The sequence below is a fragment of the Pomacea canaliculata genome, linkage group LG6, assembly GCF_003073045.1.
Source record: "Pomacea canaliculata isolate SZHN2017 linkage group LG6, ASM307304v1, whole genome shotgun sequence".
Classification (NCBI taxonomy): Eukaryota; Metazoa; Mollusca; class Gastropoda; order Architaenioglossa; family Ampullariidae; genus Pomacea; species Pomacea canaliculata.
In genome coordinates, this window is record NC_037595.1 from 11,105,643 (window position 1) to 11,120,642 (window position 15,000).

At 37.2% G+C, this 15,000-nt stretch overlaps 1 protein-coding gene across 1 annotated transcript in view; it reads right to left on the minus strand.

Moving 5' to 3' along the window:
* Positions 1–291: 291 nt before the first annotated feature.
* The window catches only part of LOC112566636 (ribosomal protein S6 kinase 2 alpha-like), a 28,834-nt gene continuing 14,125 nt past the window's right edge, over positions 292–15,000 (minus strand). The window contains exons 9-21 of the mRNA XM_025242908.1: positions 14,853–14,923; positions 14,069–14,157; positions 13,742–13,909; positions 13,220–13,350; positions 12,114–12,164; positions 11,692–11,766; positions 11,398–11,487; positions 10,946–11,104; positions 9,962–10,123; positions 9,517–9,593; positions 8,614–8,731; positions 7,902–8,039; positions 292–7,359 (exon numbers count right to left, since the gene is read on the minus strand). Coding sequence (XP_025098693.1) covers positions 7,228–7,359; positions 7,902–8,039; positions 8,614–8,731; positions 9,517–9,593; positions 9,962–10,123; positions 10,946–11,104; positions 11,398–11,487; positions 11,692–11,766; positions 12,114–12,164; positions 13,220–13,350; positions 13,742–13,909; positions 14,069–14,157; positions 14,853–14,923 — 1,461 coding nt within the window. The 3' untranslated portion in view covers positions 292–7,227. The remainder of the gene's footprint in view (positions 7,360–7,901; positions 8,040–8,613; positions 8,732–9,516; positions 9,594–9,961; positions 10,124–10,945; positions 11,105–11,397; positions 11,488–11,691; positions 11,767–12,113; positions 12,165–13,219; positions 13,351–13,741; positions 13,910–14,068; positions 14,158–14,852; positions 14,924–15,000) is intronic.

A 15,000-nucleotide genomic window follows, 5' to 3' on the forward strand; every position in this document is an offset into this window, starting at 1 on the left:
AGGCCTGCGGAAAATGTTTGCACTATTGATTCCAAGAGTCCTGCGGGTCAATCAGTGAATATTGCGAACACATTCAGCACGCTGCGGTTCCGGGTGACAGGCTTTGCACACGACTGAAAACGCACGGCGGCAAATGTCTACCAACATTTCGCAATCAACTCAGACCACGCCAGTCATTAAAAGTCAAACTTCGTGTCTAACTTCGTTTGTGAATGCTGCAGCCGATGTTCACACACGCACACACACACGCGCGCACAGTGAGGCATCTTCTGAACATCAAAACAAGTCAAATTCTTTAAAAAATATTTACATCTTAGTTCTTGATTTCTGTACATCATAAAACACATTATTGAAAGAACTTGACTCTTGAACTGACAGCTCTGATTTGGCTCATCCCAGTGAGGGGAGATGCAGAAAATAGGGGGAAAATAAACTCCTATGAGGTATACCGAGTATATGAACAAATAATGAATTGCATGACAGGATAAATATGCTATATAACACAGAAAACACAGCATCAACACAAAAAGGGTACAATTTTAAACTTTTAAAAAGCCAAAAGGTTTGTAATCTAAGGGAAAGTTAGTTGGGTGGCCAAGGAACAAACTGCATTTCCCTGTTGTTCAAGAGATCTTCATGCATGCATGTACATACTAACGCATACACACTCACACACTGTGTTAACAGCAAGCATTAAAGTGTCAAGTGCCCTACATGACAAACAGAAAGCCACATCCTTCTGTACTGTAGCTCCTTTACTTCAGAAGCGTCCCTGCATTATCGTTAGAGCTTGCCACAAGCTTAGTAATAGTCCCTTGTTCGATGAGGTCAAAGAGCAAACGGGGAGGTGGACTGGATGAGAGAGAAATGTGACGTATGCAAAGTTTAAAAGAATTACTAGGAAGAGGGAGTAGAGTGGAAGCATATGAAATATGGGCTTAGCAGGAAAGAAAATTATCTAGAGCTTTGAGTCCTGAGAATGTAAACAAGTCTTATCTTTTTATAATTTGTGGGCATCACTCATAAGTTCCTGGGTGGACGAAATATTTTCCTGAACGTAGTCAATTTTTGAATAGGTGGCGTAAAATTATTGTCCTACCAACATGCTCCCAACTATGATTACTGAACACATCACTTATGAAATGTTAAACAGGCATAAGAAGCCTGGCTTGAGGGACTGCAAATGGATGGCTTTTACTGATCTCATCCTGATGTTGAAGCACTGATGGGAAAGTTAAAAAAAAAACTGCTTGAAGTAAGGGGTTCTATGACATATCAATAACAGACTGAACAATATCAAAAACACAAGTCACTAATGATGTGCTTATCACAGGCAGGGTACTTACAGCCCAGCTGATCTATTGTCTATTTAAGGCAATCTGTTTCGCACTGATGCATGTACGCATGACAGTATATGGAGGATGTATCGCTCCGTGTACTGATATGCAGGTGTTGACAATATATGCACACACAAATACATACACAAAACAAGTAACACTCCGCTTCAAACAAAACATGATGATGCCATGTAAAGAGACCTATGTACTAAGAGATATTTTATAGTAAATCAAATCTTTAAAAAAAAAGCAATCTATATTTGGTGCTGGCACCAATGTAAAGACTTTCACAATACCATACATCACTTTTACATGCATTCTGAGAAACAAGCATTTCACCATTAATATTTCTACACTGAAACTGATCATGATAGGCCTGTATATAGTCAATGGTATTAAATGGTCCTTGTGATAGCAACTGTTTCATAAACACACCCATTAAATCATCTACATGTATTACGATCACCTCAACATATGAAGACCAAAGAAGCACCTGTGACTGTGCAAAGTTTTGCCCTGGAGGGTGCTCTACAAAAACTTTTCAGTGTTTTCCAAATGCTAGGACAGTTCAGATAACAGATAAACATCTGCCCTTTGATAGGAAAGAAGGGAGACAAATGCGGGAAGGGAGGTAAGGGTGCTTGTCAGGCTAGATGAAAGCAGGTAAGCAAACATGACCATTATTGTATGTGCTCCTCACCTCCCTCCCATTGGTCAAACTGTATTTTGCCACATGGTAGAAGTTTGGTCTTTAAATAAAACAGCATATGTCACTCAGATCCTATAACTTTGATTAAAAGCAGTTCATACATTACTACAGTGTCTATAAAGTCAAACATGACAGAAAACAAAGCACTGGTAAGTATTCTCTAGTTGCTGCTGTAGCTTCTTAGAAATAGCCTCAAGAGTTTGCAAACCACAGAAAATTCAATTACTATGGATGAAACATCTTTCAAAATAACTAGGAAAACAGTATTAAGAACCAGTTTCTTTTTCAGTGTTAAAGTGTCAACATATTTCTTGTAAGCTTTAGGTGTAAATCTATTAATCAACAGACTGCACAACAGCCTACAAAATACGAGGGTCAGAAAATGTTTAGAAGTGAAAGTGCATAGTTAAAATCTGCATGGAGTGAAAGCAACAATGGAAGCATCTTTAAAAGTGATAGGATGGCGACTTCAAAGTTACCAGTCTGCCATCACAGCAAGCCACATAAAAAATAAAAACCCTGTGTACTGTCCTATAAACAACGGTTTATGATGAGAAATTAAGGTTTGTATAAGCAGATAACAACAAAGGTATGTATTGTTACACAATCATCAGAAATAAAATACAAAAATATAATTTTTTTAACACTCCAACAGCAAGATAATGAACTGTATTACACAAAATAAAGAACTTTTTGTCAGTTTTTGTTAACTTATTAGGTATCCATTGTCATAATACAAATTAACGCCAAGCACACATTCCCCCCCCACCCTCCAAAACCTCTCATACTCTCACTTTCAGCTCTTCCCAGTGACATTAGTACAATCTCCACTTCAAAATGTTGATACACCATCATTGTTTTGTCATGACTTCATATTTTCATACCTGTGTGTAGGGTAAGGGTCACTTCAAAAAAACACAAATAAACACCTGATTCTTTCATGTTTTGCCAGGAACACAGCAATCAAAATCAGTCTTTTCATTTCATGAAAAGGGAATAAATAGAAGAAAAAACAAAAAAATGCTAAAATTCCTTAGCCCACCAATTCCACTGTCACAGATCAAAGAAACATTGTGTTAAAGTCTATTAACAAGGTTAACAATTAGATTGCATTAGTTTGAAAACTGATTTTCTGCTTGCTTCTAATCCTGTTTGAATGTAGAATTAAAAAAACAAGCAGCAACTACATAATTCTATGTAACTGCAAAATTTCAAGCATGTTCATATTCGCAAAATACATGACACTGCTTAAATACAAAATGCTATAAAATGATTAATAAAAATTACTATAAACATCTCTACAACAAAGCCTACAAGCATTAACTTATTACCATTCACTGCATCTGTCTACAGATAAAGAGGCTTTCACTTGGAGTTTATAAGCTATGTACCCTGGTCAAAATCCTTATTATTAGAATTATTTAAAATTTATCATCATAAGACTCATGATTTTGTACCTGAAAAAAAAAAAACAACACATTCTGGGCTGGCCAGTCATGTATGAAGTAACATGCAAAATCACAAGCACCAATTCATTAACTAATAAAATGACTTTAGGGGGATGGATTGCAAGCCTACTTTGTCCATCCCTGTACAATGTGGTGCTGATATGGTTGGTTTGTTGATTTGCCATTTTCACGAATCAAGACACTTCTGCTTGTATGCTATACCTACTGCTGAACCACGTCTGCTTTATATACAAGATTTAAAACAAACTTATCATAATGAAAAAAAGAACTTGAATAAGCTGTTAATGACCGCAATGAGGAATGAAGTATGTATTCTAAGAATGATCAGAATCCTTCACATTGTTTTGTTTAAATAGTTTCCATCTCAAATATGTTTATTCAAATGAAAGTACACTGAACGGCTGAGTGATTAGAGCACCTGTGTCTGAAACTAGAGTAATGCGCACCAGCAAGTAAATGAAATAGCAACTTATGTCCACCTGGTTTATCTAGCTGCTGGAAGTGTACCTGATCTGTTACAAGGTTGGGGATGGAAAGACAGCAAAATAGAGGAGATCGCACTGCCTTTAGCAGGCCCCCCAAAAATGTGAGATCTATAACACCTTATGTCAAGCAACTGAAAGTTTAACCCTGCCTCTACCTTTTTTTTTTAAATTCCAAAGATTATTACACTCTCAAAGATTAATGATCTACCACCAAAGCATTTTTCTCAGAATATCAAGATTTCAGCCACTTTTCATGATCATTAAGATCATTATTTTGATGATGAAGCACAGTCTATTATTTCATTACTTCCCAATGAGTTACTGTGAAACTTAGGCCTCTCTCTCACACACACACACACACGCAGAGGACCCGTTTAACAAAGCCAAGTAAATTAGTCAAGACCGACAAAATAAAAATGCTTTTTTCTGTAGGATGTAGGATAAGAAATAACAAGAGGAAATAGAAACTGTAAGAAAAAGCACATATTTCAAGATTTAAATCTATACTGTTGCTTGCTAATTAGCAGTGCTCATTTCATGCAAAATATTAAGGAGTATGAGCAACAGGCACGACTGTGCATGAATTGAAATTGTGGTTCAGCTCTGGACAAAATTAGTTGCCTCAGCATGTACAATGTTTTATACCCCCATGTAGCACCTTCAACGCACACATAAATTCATTCCAATATTGAGCTTCTAAACCAATGCTGGGGTCATTTTTATGATTTATAATGAACTTGTGACCATGCATACATGTTAAATGTGAATGAGGTTATGAAAACAATGGGGCAAAACAAATGTTGCTTTTTGTACTTCACTCCCTTGAAACCATCCAAAGTATTCCTCATTACTTCCTCTCTTATTTTAGTGTAAACTGAGTGTTTTGTGAAGAAAAGCATGAACCATTCTAGTCTATCTGCAACACAAAAATGTTCAAGGCAAAATGTCATTAACCTTTAGCATGCTTTAAACTTCACAACCTTACTGAAAAACAAAGCAGCAACGTCTTTTTTCAAGATGGAAAGTCATAGGCTAAATTCCCATACATTTTTCACCATAATGTGAAAGGATATTTCTTTCTTTTGTTTCAAGTATAATAGAACTAATCTGAATCGTCAAATGTGGAAAATAAAACCTGCCAGCCAATTTCAACTGTGTGTGTTTGTGTTATCTGTAAGTTATCAAGCAAGTGCTTGATTAAAAAGGCACACGCACATTTTTTCTTGCAACTTCAAAACGTGAGCTGGCAGTACTTAGTGTCAGCACCCTTTTGGCTTCTGAAAAATAAAAACCCACTATGCAGAAGTCTATAGCATTAATGATTATCATTGCAAAGGAAAGGGATTCTGAAAAAAAAAAAAAGAAAAGAAAAATTTTGATGAATGATGAACTCTCACATCATGATATATCAAGGCATTTGTGCCACTCATAAGTTAATACCTAGACAGGTCATGTTTAGAGGCCAGACATCAAACCTTTGACTTCATCACAAAACAAGCCCAAGACCCTCAAAACCCAGAACTGGAGCGCTGGCTGACTGAGGCTTCAGCCAAATGCAGAGAAGCCCACAACACCATGTCTACAACTATGCTGAGAAAACTCTGCCCTCACCCTTCAAAAGCCTCCACTGGGTACATATTGTTGATATGCAGCTCTCTGGCAAATTTCTCTAAAATGCTCCGCTGAAACAGTTGCCAAACTGTCACGTTTCACAAAGTATGCCAAGAAGCCCTTTGTAAACAGTTTATCAGAGCAATAGGTCATTAGTCCTGGTCCTAAAACTAGAGTATGCCAGCATTTTTGGAGCTGTTTCAGAGATTCTGAATGTTGTGCAGCAAAACTTCTATTGCATGTACCCCTTCAGATTTTTACTTCAGAACATCACCTTGTATGCTAAACAAGTACAATCACAGCAATCCTTATCAAGTAGATAATAAACTACTAACACTGCTACGCAGAATGATTCTACAATGATGCAGCAAACTCCTATGTAGATAAGCATCTAAAATTAAAACCCTGTATTAGAATCATCTTGATAAACAATTAAACAAAATTAGCTTAGATGTTGTTTTAGAAAAGTACATCAGGAAGTGTAGAACTTTTCAAAATTATGCAATTCAATAAACAAGACTTGTAATAATTTTACATCAGTAACTGGGATAATATTACCAAGCAAAATTTTAAAAGTGATGATGATTTACAAAACTACTGGGTTACATTGGCAGTCGGAAAAAAGAGGGTCAAATAGCTGTCAAAAACCTGTTGTCTTTATAGCAGACATCACTCAAACTCAATCACAAATGTCTACAGTCACTGCTGTAGACCAAGATAGCTGCTGTCCAACATCCTAGATGGAAAAAAAAAACCAAACAAACAAAAAATTTCCCAGAGAAAGGGACGTATAGGACCTCTGTGCATTTCTTTACTTAGACAACCTTTCAAAGGTTGAGTTTATGAGCAAAATAAAATCTTGCACTGATTACAATCAACTGCACTACAGCAAATACATACACTCAAGATGAAATGGAAGATTTGCCCTTCAAATCAAGCCCATCCAACCTCATAAAAATTCTTATCAGTGGTTACCCATACTGAACAAGTATGGTACTTCCGTTGTCTGTGACCAGTTTTCACAAAATAAACACTATTCCTTCATTTAGTCTGCAGCCCAGTCTCCTTTCTTATAATTCATTCTCTCTTGCAGTCAACATCTGGAAAACACTGCTGCTCGAGCATCATCATTTGTAACAATCACTGTCACCATCGGAGGACTTCTGTCAGTTGTGAAAGTTCACCAAATAATAAGAAAAAGTGGTAGTCAAAGCAAGTCAGAAAGACAAGCAAAAGTTTAAGAACGAGCTATGAGAAAGACAAAAAATATAATCACTCATGCCATTTGTATGTTCTTGATTTCACATGCCATCTGCTCACAAGTAGAAATCTACAAAAGCTGATATTCAGACTTTGTGTTAACTTTGTAGTGATACATTTCACAAAGATATTTTAAGTGCCTAAGCAAGAAAAAGGAGACCAAAAAAAAAAATACAAACTTGCAGGTAAGTATGTGGTATCACTTTCTTTCACTCCTGCTGAGTGATACAAATATGCATCTCCTCTTTTCCAACAAGAAGAGATGCATTTGTTGTGGCTCTGAGGGATAGTCGCTGCTGTATACGAAGGAAAACTTGGGAGAAATCAGACTGGGGTCTACTCCTCTGATGGAGGTGTTACAATGCAGTGGATGACTTCGGACGAGCTTTACCACGCCGCTGTGCAAGTCTTGAAGCACCCACAGGTTCCAGTTGAGCCTTGTTGATGTTTTGGGCATTAAAAGCTTTAAATGTAGCTGCCAAAGATCCCTGTGGGGGGGGAGGAAAAGAAATAAGAGTGTTGTACTACTTTATAACATATATAACATATAACATTTATAACATACTACTAACATTGTACTACTTTATACAGTTGTCTTTTAAGTCTAGAGAGGCTCCAAAGGATAGAAAAAAGTCCCACCATTCGGAAAAAATTAAATTTATGCATACTTATATTTAAATTTTTGTTTGTCAGAGGTGATTAAGTATTAAAAATGGTCTCTACAGACAGAAAATATCCTGATGTGAGAGATAATTGCTAGATGACCATGACAAAGACATGACAGAAACAAAAGAAGCCAGGGGGTGGGGGAGACTGGCATTTCAACCAGCAACTAAGACTATATAACGGCAAGGCAGCCAGCCCTGTAAACAGATGCAACATGCAGAGTAAGAACAGTGTGGCTGAGACGAGAGCTGAATCCAGGAGAGCCAACCCTCACTATATTTGTGACGGGCGCTAACCGTTGTGCCACAGGACTGCCCACATGACAGAAACACCATGATCATTAGAAAACAGGTCAATCATTTACCTTTACAAGCTGAGCATCCTGTATGGTCAAGGGAAGGTGTGGTAGCATCTGGCGCTGCGAGATCCACTGGTGCTTCAACACCTGAGCTGCACTCAGGCGAGTGTGTGGGTCAATGTGCAGCATCCGCTTCACTAGATCCTAAAATTTAGAGGAAAAACACCTGAAAATGGCCATCTAGACCTGGAAGCCTGAACATTTCTCGTCTTGTAGGTGCATGAGTGTGGTTTTGAGTGTGAGAAAAAGAGAAAGAAAATTCTTTAGCATCTTTCAAAATTATAAACTAAACAAAAAGAATTTTTCCAATGTTTTTTTACAGCAGCCTACATCTGTCTTTATGGCAAGACAAAAGTTATTAGTTCCCCTTGGAAAAATAAATTGTTTTGATTATGAGACAGATTGCATTTATCTATGCCTGGTTTCTCAGACAAAATGGGGTAGGCATGTGGGAAGGCAAGCATGATCTTAATCCTGCACCTCTACAACACATGCTTCTCTGATCATGCTTGCATTTCAGTTTAAATTATTATTAGTTACACAACCTTGGAAAGAAAATTATGTTGCACAAAATAAAAATTAACAAGAAGCATTAATTGTTTGTGCTAACATCAAGTAATCAGTTAAGTTGTCCACCCAAATGATAAAGTTAAATAACCAGTCTAAAAACCACTTGACAGATCAGATTTTTTTTTTTTTTTTAAGTGGAAACACTGACCTTTGCTGGGGCGGAGACTGAATCCCAGTTACCACCAACAAGCGTAAACTTGCCTTCTTCAATGCGTGCTAAAATGTCATTTGGTGTATCATTTGGACCATTTGCAAAAGGTGTGTGCCTGTGACAAAAAAACTTGTTGATATACACCTTTCAAAGAAAAAAGACCAGAGATTAAGTCCAGCAATGTATTTTTGTTACTCTGCTTTCTGTTCCTAATAAACTGTCGGAATTTAATCTTAAATGCTGTCCTCTTTGTTTTCCTACCATGACAGATATTTCTTCATTTGTATTCAACCATTTTCACCTCTGATACATGTTAATTTAGATCCATTTCCAAAACATATGCAAAAACTTGTAATTTTACTAGGCACATAGAATACATACAGTATTGATAAAAACAGTAATCCAAGTGAATTCCACAACTTCTGCTACAACTGATTAGACCAGTGGTTCTTAACCTTTTTTGAGGTACCGAACCCACAAGTTTCATATGCACATTCACCGAACCCTTCTTTAGTGTCATCATGAATTGCGGGTGTGTCTTGACCTCCGTGGCGGAGGCTCCGCTGAACCCCTGATACCAACTCACCGAACCCCAAGGGTTCGATCGAACCCAGGTTAAGAACCACTGGATTAGACCCTTTTCTTCTGATTAATATTAAGGTCAGAATTTAAATAATCCATCCAGACTTGCTTCTTATAAGACTTCCTTGCAGCAGAGCAACTCAAAATAGCTTCCCATATAACACTCCATAAAATCGTCCCAAAGATACACCATCATAAACTGGTAATTCATGAAACAATAAAACAATGTGTCAGGATCCTTGCATGTTCACCCCTTCCCTCTGTCCCTGTAACAAGAATCTTACTACAGTCACCAAACTGGGATGAGGCAATGCTTACCCTGCCAGCATGGTGTACAGCAACACTCCCAAGCTCCAGATATCACAGGATGCATCATACCCTTGTCTTTTTAACACCTGCACAAAATTCCATAGCATATATCAATTTTGTCATTTTAAAACCTGCACAGAAGCAAAAAGGCTGGTAACATTGTGTGATAGTTTAAATGTGTGATCGACAGAATCAAGAATATTTTGTAACAATAAATGGAAACTTCTGTTTTATTAGGAATTCAAACATGGTTCAAAATTAGTCTTTTTGGTTTCATTTTATTACATTTTCTTGCACTTTCACGTGAACACAGAAAAATTACTCGTTTTACAAAAAGCAATCTTGTGTGCTGGTATCTAATATAATCTTTCATATCATTAAACTAAGCATGCATGGGTGGATGTGCAAGAGTACAAGAACTGGTGTCAGCTTAAACACAGTATTTGACCCTCACCTCAGGGGCAACAAAATTGGCAGTATAGCAGGGTGTCATGAGCAAGCCGTTTTCCGCTCTTAGTTGCTTAGCAAAGCCAAAATCACAAATGCGAAGACTCTCAGGTGAACCACTGTCATCAGCATACAAAATGTTGGACGGTTTGAGATCCCGGTGAACCACCTGAAAATGGCACAGAAAAGTTCACCTAATGTACAAAATAGGTTCCATCAAAGAGGACAAGAGCCACCACTTAGGCGGGAAAGTGAAGCTGTGCTGACCCGGATGAGACCACAGGCCAAGCCCCCCTGTACCGACTATCACTGTTCACGCGAGATGCCTGGTGGTACAGGGTGTGCTGCACCGAGTTGTCACAACTCTCAAACTAAAGTTTTCAATTGTTCTCATTCTTGAAATATGACGAGAGGTGAATTAACATTTCCTTTCTTTAGTAGATTCAATAAGTCACATTCATCAGTATGCACGGTTTTGTCGCCAAATGACATCACAGAAAGACCTGCCAAATTATTTGCCATTTTCTCAAAAGCACAGGCGCAGATGCATTTCTTCCTCCTGCCTGCACAGGAAAATTAACACTCCTGCCCATGAGTTAACAGCCTTCTCCAGACCTACATGGCACTAACCTGACAGTTCAGCTATCACAAAGCTGATAAAATTATCCACACATTTATCCCCCTTTTCTTCTTGTGGGTTGCATCAGGATGTGTAAGATAACCTCCCCTTTATGTCTAAAACCCCCCGATGGCACACCTTTCCCCTCTACCTGTCGTCATCTCCCCACAAATAAGCTAGCTCTCTTCACGACTGATCAATTTGTATACGCAGGAAGCCAGTTTGAATATTTGTCTTTCTACTGTGTTCTTGAATAGATATGCCCTTCATAGTAGTGTCATGGAGTGCCACAGCAGGTGTGAACCATTAAGACATTTACAGCTAGAAAATCTTCTCAAGCAGCGAAATAAAAGTGCCAAGGAAACAACTTACCCCATTTGAATGTAAATACTCCACTGTTTTGGTAACAACTTCTAGAACAGCACTTGCTTCCCGCTCAGAAAAGAACTTCTGTCGCAAAATTTTGTCTAGGAGTTCTCCACCTTTCATTAGCTCTGTGACCATATACACTTTGCTTCCATTGTCATAAACCTATGCAAGACAGGTGACATATCCCTTATTAGGCAAAAACAGAGAACGGATGACAGAACATAATTTGCCAACATCAACCTTTAAAGTACATGAAGTCTACACATAAACTACCTTTTGAAGATAGCTGTAATGCATTACTTGATCTAGTTTGTTATTTTTAATTATGTGCACACACACATGAAAGTACAGAAACACACAAACAGACCTTTAGTAAAAGTGCTCCCAAATGGAAAAGTGTGTAAAAGCTGAGAATACAAAATAATAGAATAATATAATTATGCACATTAACTCACATCTCGCAAAGTGATCACATTGGTATGGTGTCCAAACCTTAAGAGAATCTCCACTTCTTCTGAAGGGTCCCTTTTATCTTTGTCCATGATCTGAAAAAAAAAAACCACACAAAAAAAACCCACTAAAATACAAATCCCATTTCCTTCAAACAAAAAGTTTCTTAATAGCATTTTCTGAGAAAAAAACAAAAACAAAAAAAAATACAAAAACACACGCACACACACTCTCACACAAAAAATATACACGCAGGCATGTACTAGCAGCAAATACTGATGTTAGTAATTGATGGTTACCTTTACTGCATAGCTGATGCCCGAAACTTTGTGCACACACCTCTTGCAAACAGAGTAGGAACCAATGCCGATGTCCTGTAACATTTATTAACAGAGGGGAAAATGTTTCTTCAAGTCACCTGTTCTTGCACTATTGCTTCAGTTCTGATTCTCAAGATTTACTGTAGGCCAATCTATATTTCTGGTTCTTTATTTAAGAAAAGGTAGATCTATAGGTTCATTGAAAAGAAAAAAAAAAACAAAACATCCTATCTTATTACATCATCACCAGTAAAATTCAACCGAAGAAAAATAAAGGAAACGATCAGTGGCTAACCAAACATGACACATCTAAGACTTTCAATGAACAAAGCATTCTTTCTCCTACACTGTGGTATTTCAAGGTGAAACATTTGAAGGATATTTCTGGAAATGTCACTTACTTCCTTAAGTTCATAGTCTTCTGAGAAACTGCATATCTTCACCCCAGGAAGCTGAAATACATTGAAATGAAAAAAAAAACAACTCTATATTTGGTAGCACTATATTTTTCCTTGTAGGAATTCGAGTTAAATAGAATGAACAGAAAATATTATACTGTTTTTAAACAAAAAAACAAAACAAAAAAAACAACAAAAAACTCTTCGAAAGGTGCAAATCATACTTTACAGTTCGCAGATGATGTCCCCCATATTCAAATTTTTATTGGACCTTGAAGAATTTCTGGGTGCAAATTGTTTTTTAATGATGATGGGTAAAGCTGAGTACAAGACACTGTTTCCCCAACTTTGGGTGAATACCCCCTCCCTCTCAAAATGCTATTATGCAAAGGTGAAAATGCACAGAAAGATGTCAACAACACAGATGTAAAGGTCTGTACATGGATACGTTTACCCCGTGAAGGTTTCACCCTATGTAAGCTGGGACCATATGTAAATCGGGCATATCTGTGATATTGTGTTTTTGACTTCTTTTATGTGCATGATAACCAAGGAAAAAAAATGCCCGTTACTTGTCTTTTAACACAGTGGGTTCTATGTGTAATTCAGTATAACTGTAGATGATCATGCCTGCAGACTAGAACAGCCTGAGCTAATGTGTATATTTGATCCACCTCAGCACAGCAATGAAAGGAAATAAGGCGTGAAAAGAGGAAACATCAAAACAGCTCAATGTTTAGCTGGTGTACATAAGTGTTTCTACAAGTGCCTACAACTATTATTAAACAGCCACAGTGTCACAGCTGCAGGACTGGAATGCTAAACAAATATGTTCTAGCAATGACTGTAAAGGGCATCAAGCTTTCAATTCAACTACACATTTGAATACACCATACATATAAGGACCTGGACACATTCCTAAGATCATAAGTGTACAGAGAAATGTAAATATATACTTAGGATGTCAAACTGTAAATTATCAGAAGACTGCTGTTAAATATTTAATCCCATACTTTGGCAATACTGTTTCTGATGGGGAAAAAACAAATAAGGTGGTTGGCAAGTGAAACTAAATGCACACATGCATAACAAGTAAAACATGTTCTTACCTTAGCTAGGCTGATATGATTATCAAGGGGATCATCTGGAGGTTTGGTTTCACCAAGTAATGCTGGAGCTACAAAACTAAATCCTCGGAACAGCTCGTGAGCTGTAGCACTTGCTGGGATTCCAGGAGAGTCTGGAAAAAAAATTTTTTTTAAACTTTTGGCACCAATTAGACACTGATTTTCTTTTTTATCATCTTTTCCATATCTTTCTCTCAATGTTGGCAAGTTCAAAATAACTGCTGTTTTGCAGATAATCTTTTTGTACTGTTCTGCCATTTAGCTATATCAAGCAAATAAAAAATTTGTTCTGATTGCTAGCAACACCAGTTTTAGTAGAAATCACAAAGCATCAGAACACAAAAATTCTGAAAAAAAAAAAGAGACTGCCCCTTTGGTAGTAGAACAGTAGCTAAAACCAACATCTAATTTTGTGCTTTTTAAGAAAAAATTTTAAAGTAATTATACAATCTGCAAAATTAATTCCAGAGAAGGCTATCCAAGAATTGAAACACTTCAATATACCTTTTGGAGTTTTTGATGTGAATTCATGATCAAAGTAGAAGACTTCATCTGTCTGCACCACAGCTGGCTTAAAAGGTGGTGACATTTCTCTGCGATATAATTTTTCCCAGTCGATTGTTGCAAAAAATGCATGCGATTTCAAATCTTCAATGCCATTTGGAGAGGAACCTGTTGCAAGGAATCATATGCTTGCTAATACCCCCATAAAATATTGGTGACATCAGTTCTATTCTTCAATTGTATTGTTAGTGATAATTCCTCAACTGACAACCCTTGAAATTTAGTGAATGTAAGTTTAAGACAGCTAAAAAAAATAACCCAACCTACCAAGCCTGTTGGCTGGATTGCGCTTGAATAGTGCACGAAGTAAACTTTGAGCTTCTGGACTAAGAAACTGTGGCATGCCTAGTTTGGCTCTGTTGGAAAAACAAAGCACCTCCGTTTGATAACATTATACAAGTCTGTCTTTGAGCATCCATGTACCATGTCAGCTCTCTCATCAGCCGGGAAAGTGGTAACATGCTCTACCTTCCCCTCTTAAGGAAAAAAAATCAATGGAGAGTTGGGCTTAAATGATACATTATCTGAATCTTGTCGGATCAAAATTTTGGGCTGCAACTGTTTGCTGGATTGCAAATGAGCTGTCTACTTACAGTCATGTCAAAAACACAGCTTTAACCCAATTCATTAAGTTCACCATGTTCACATACTATTTCATAAAAGAAAATAAACTAATGAATCAGAATGTATCATTTAAGCCCAACATCATTTCCCTTTAAGCAATACAAAAAAAGGAAGAAATTACAGATCCAACCAAACTTTTTTCCACAGTCATAAACATGACCAGAAAAGATCTCATGCACACAAAGTCAGACACCTCTGGCCAGCTATTCAAAGTCAATAAAAGAGTCCTAAACCTTTACGAAATGACAGTTATAAAATACATAGTCATGAAAATAAAAGATTCCTCTATATTAAAAAGTAAATTAAAGCTGACAAAATGAAATAGGTAATGGGTAATTATCCATTTCTTGGGCTAGCAGCACTCAAACCCAAAAACTTTACTATTTCTTTGTTGCTTGTGCTACTAAGAAATACAGATGGCGCTTACTTCAAGATCTGTGTCATGGTTTCCTTCCTGTTTGCTCCTTGGAAGGGGAGAGCACCTGTCAGCATCTCAAACTGACCAACAGAAGTGTATTATACCTAATGTCAATGGAGGTGCAAGAAGCTTACTGAAAGTAATGCTATGTAAAATA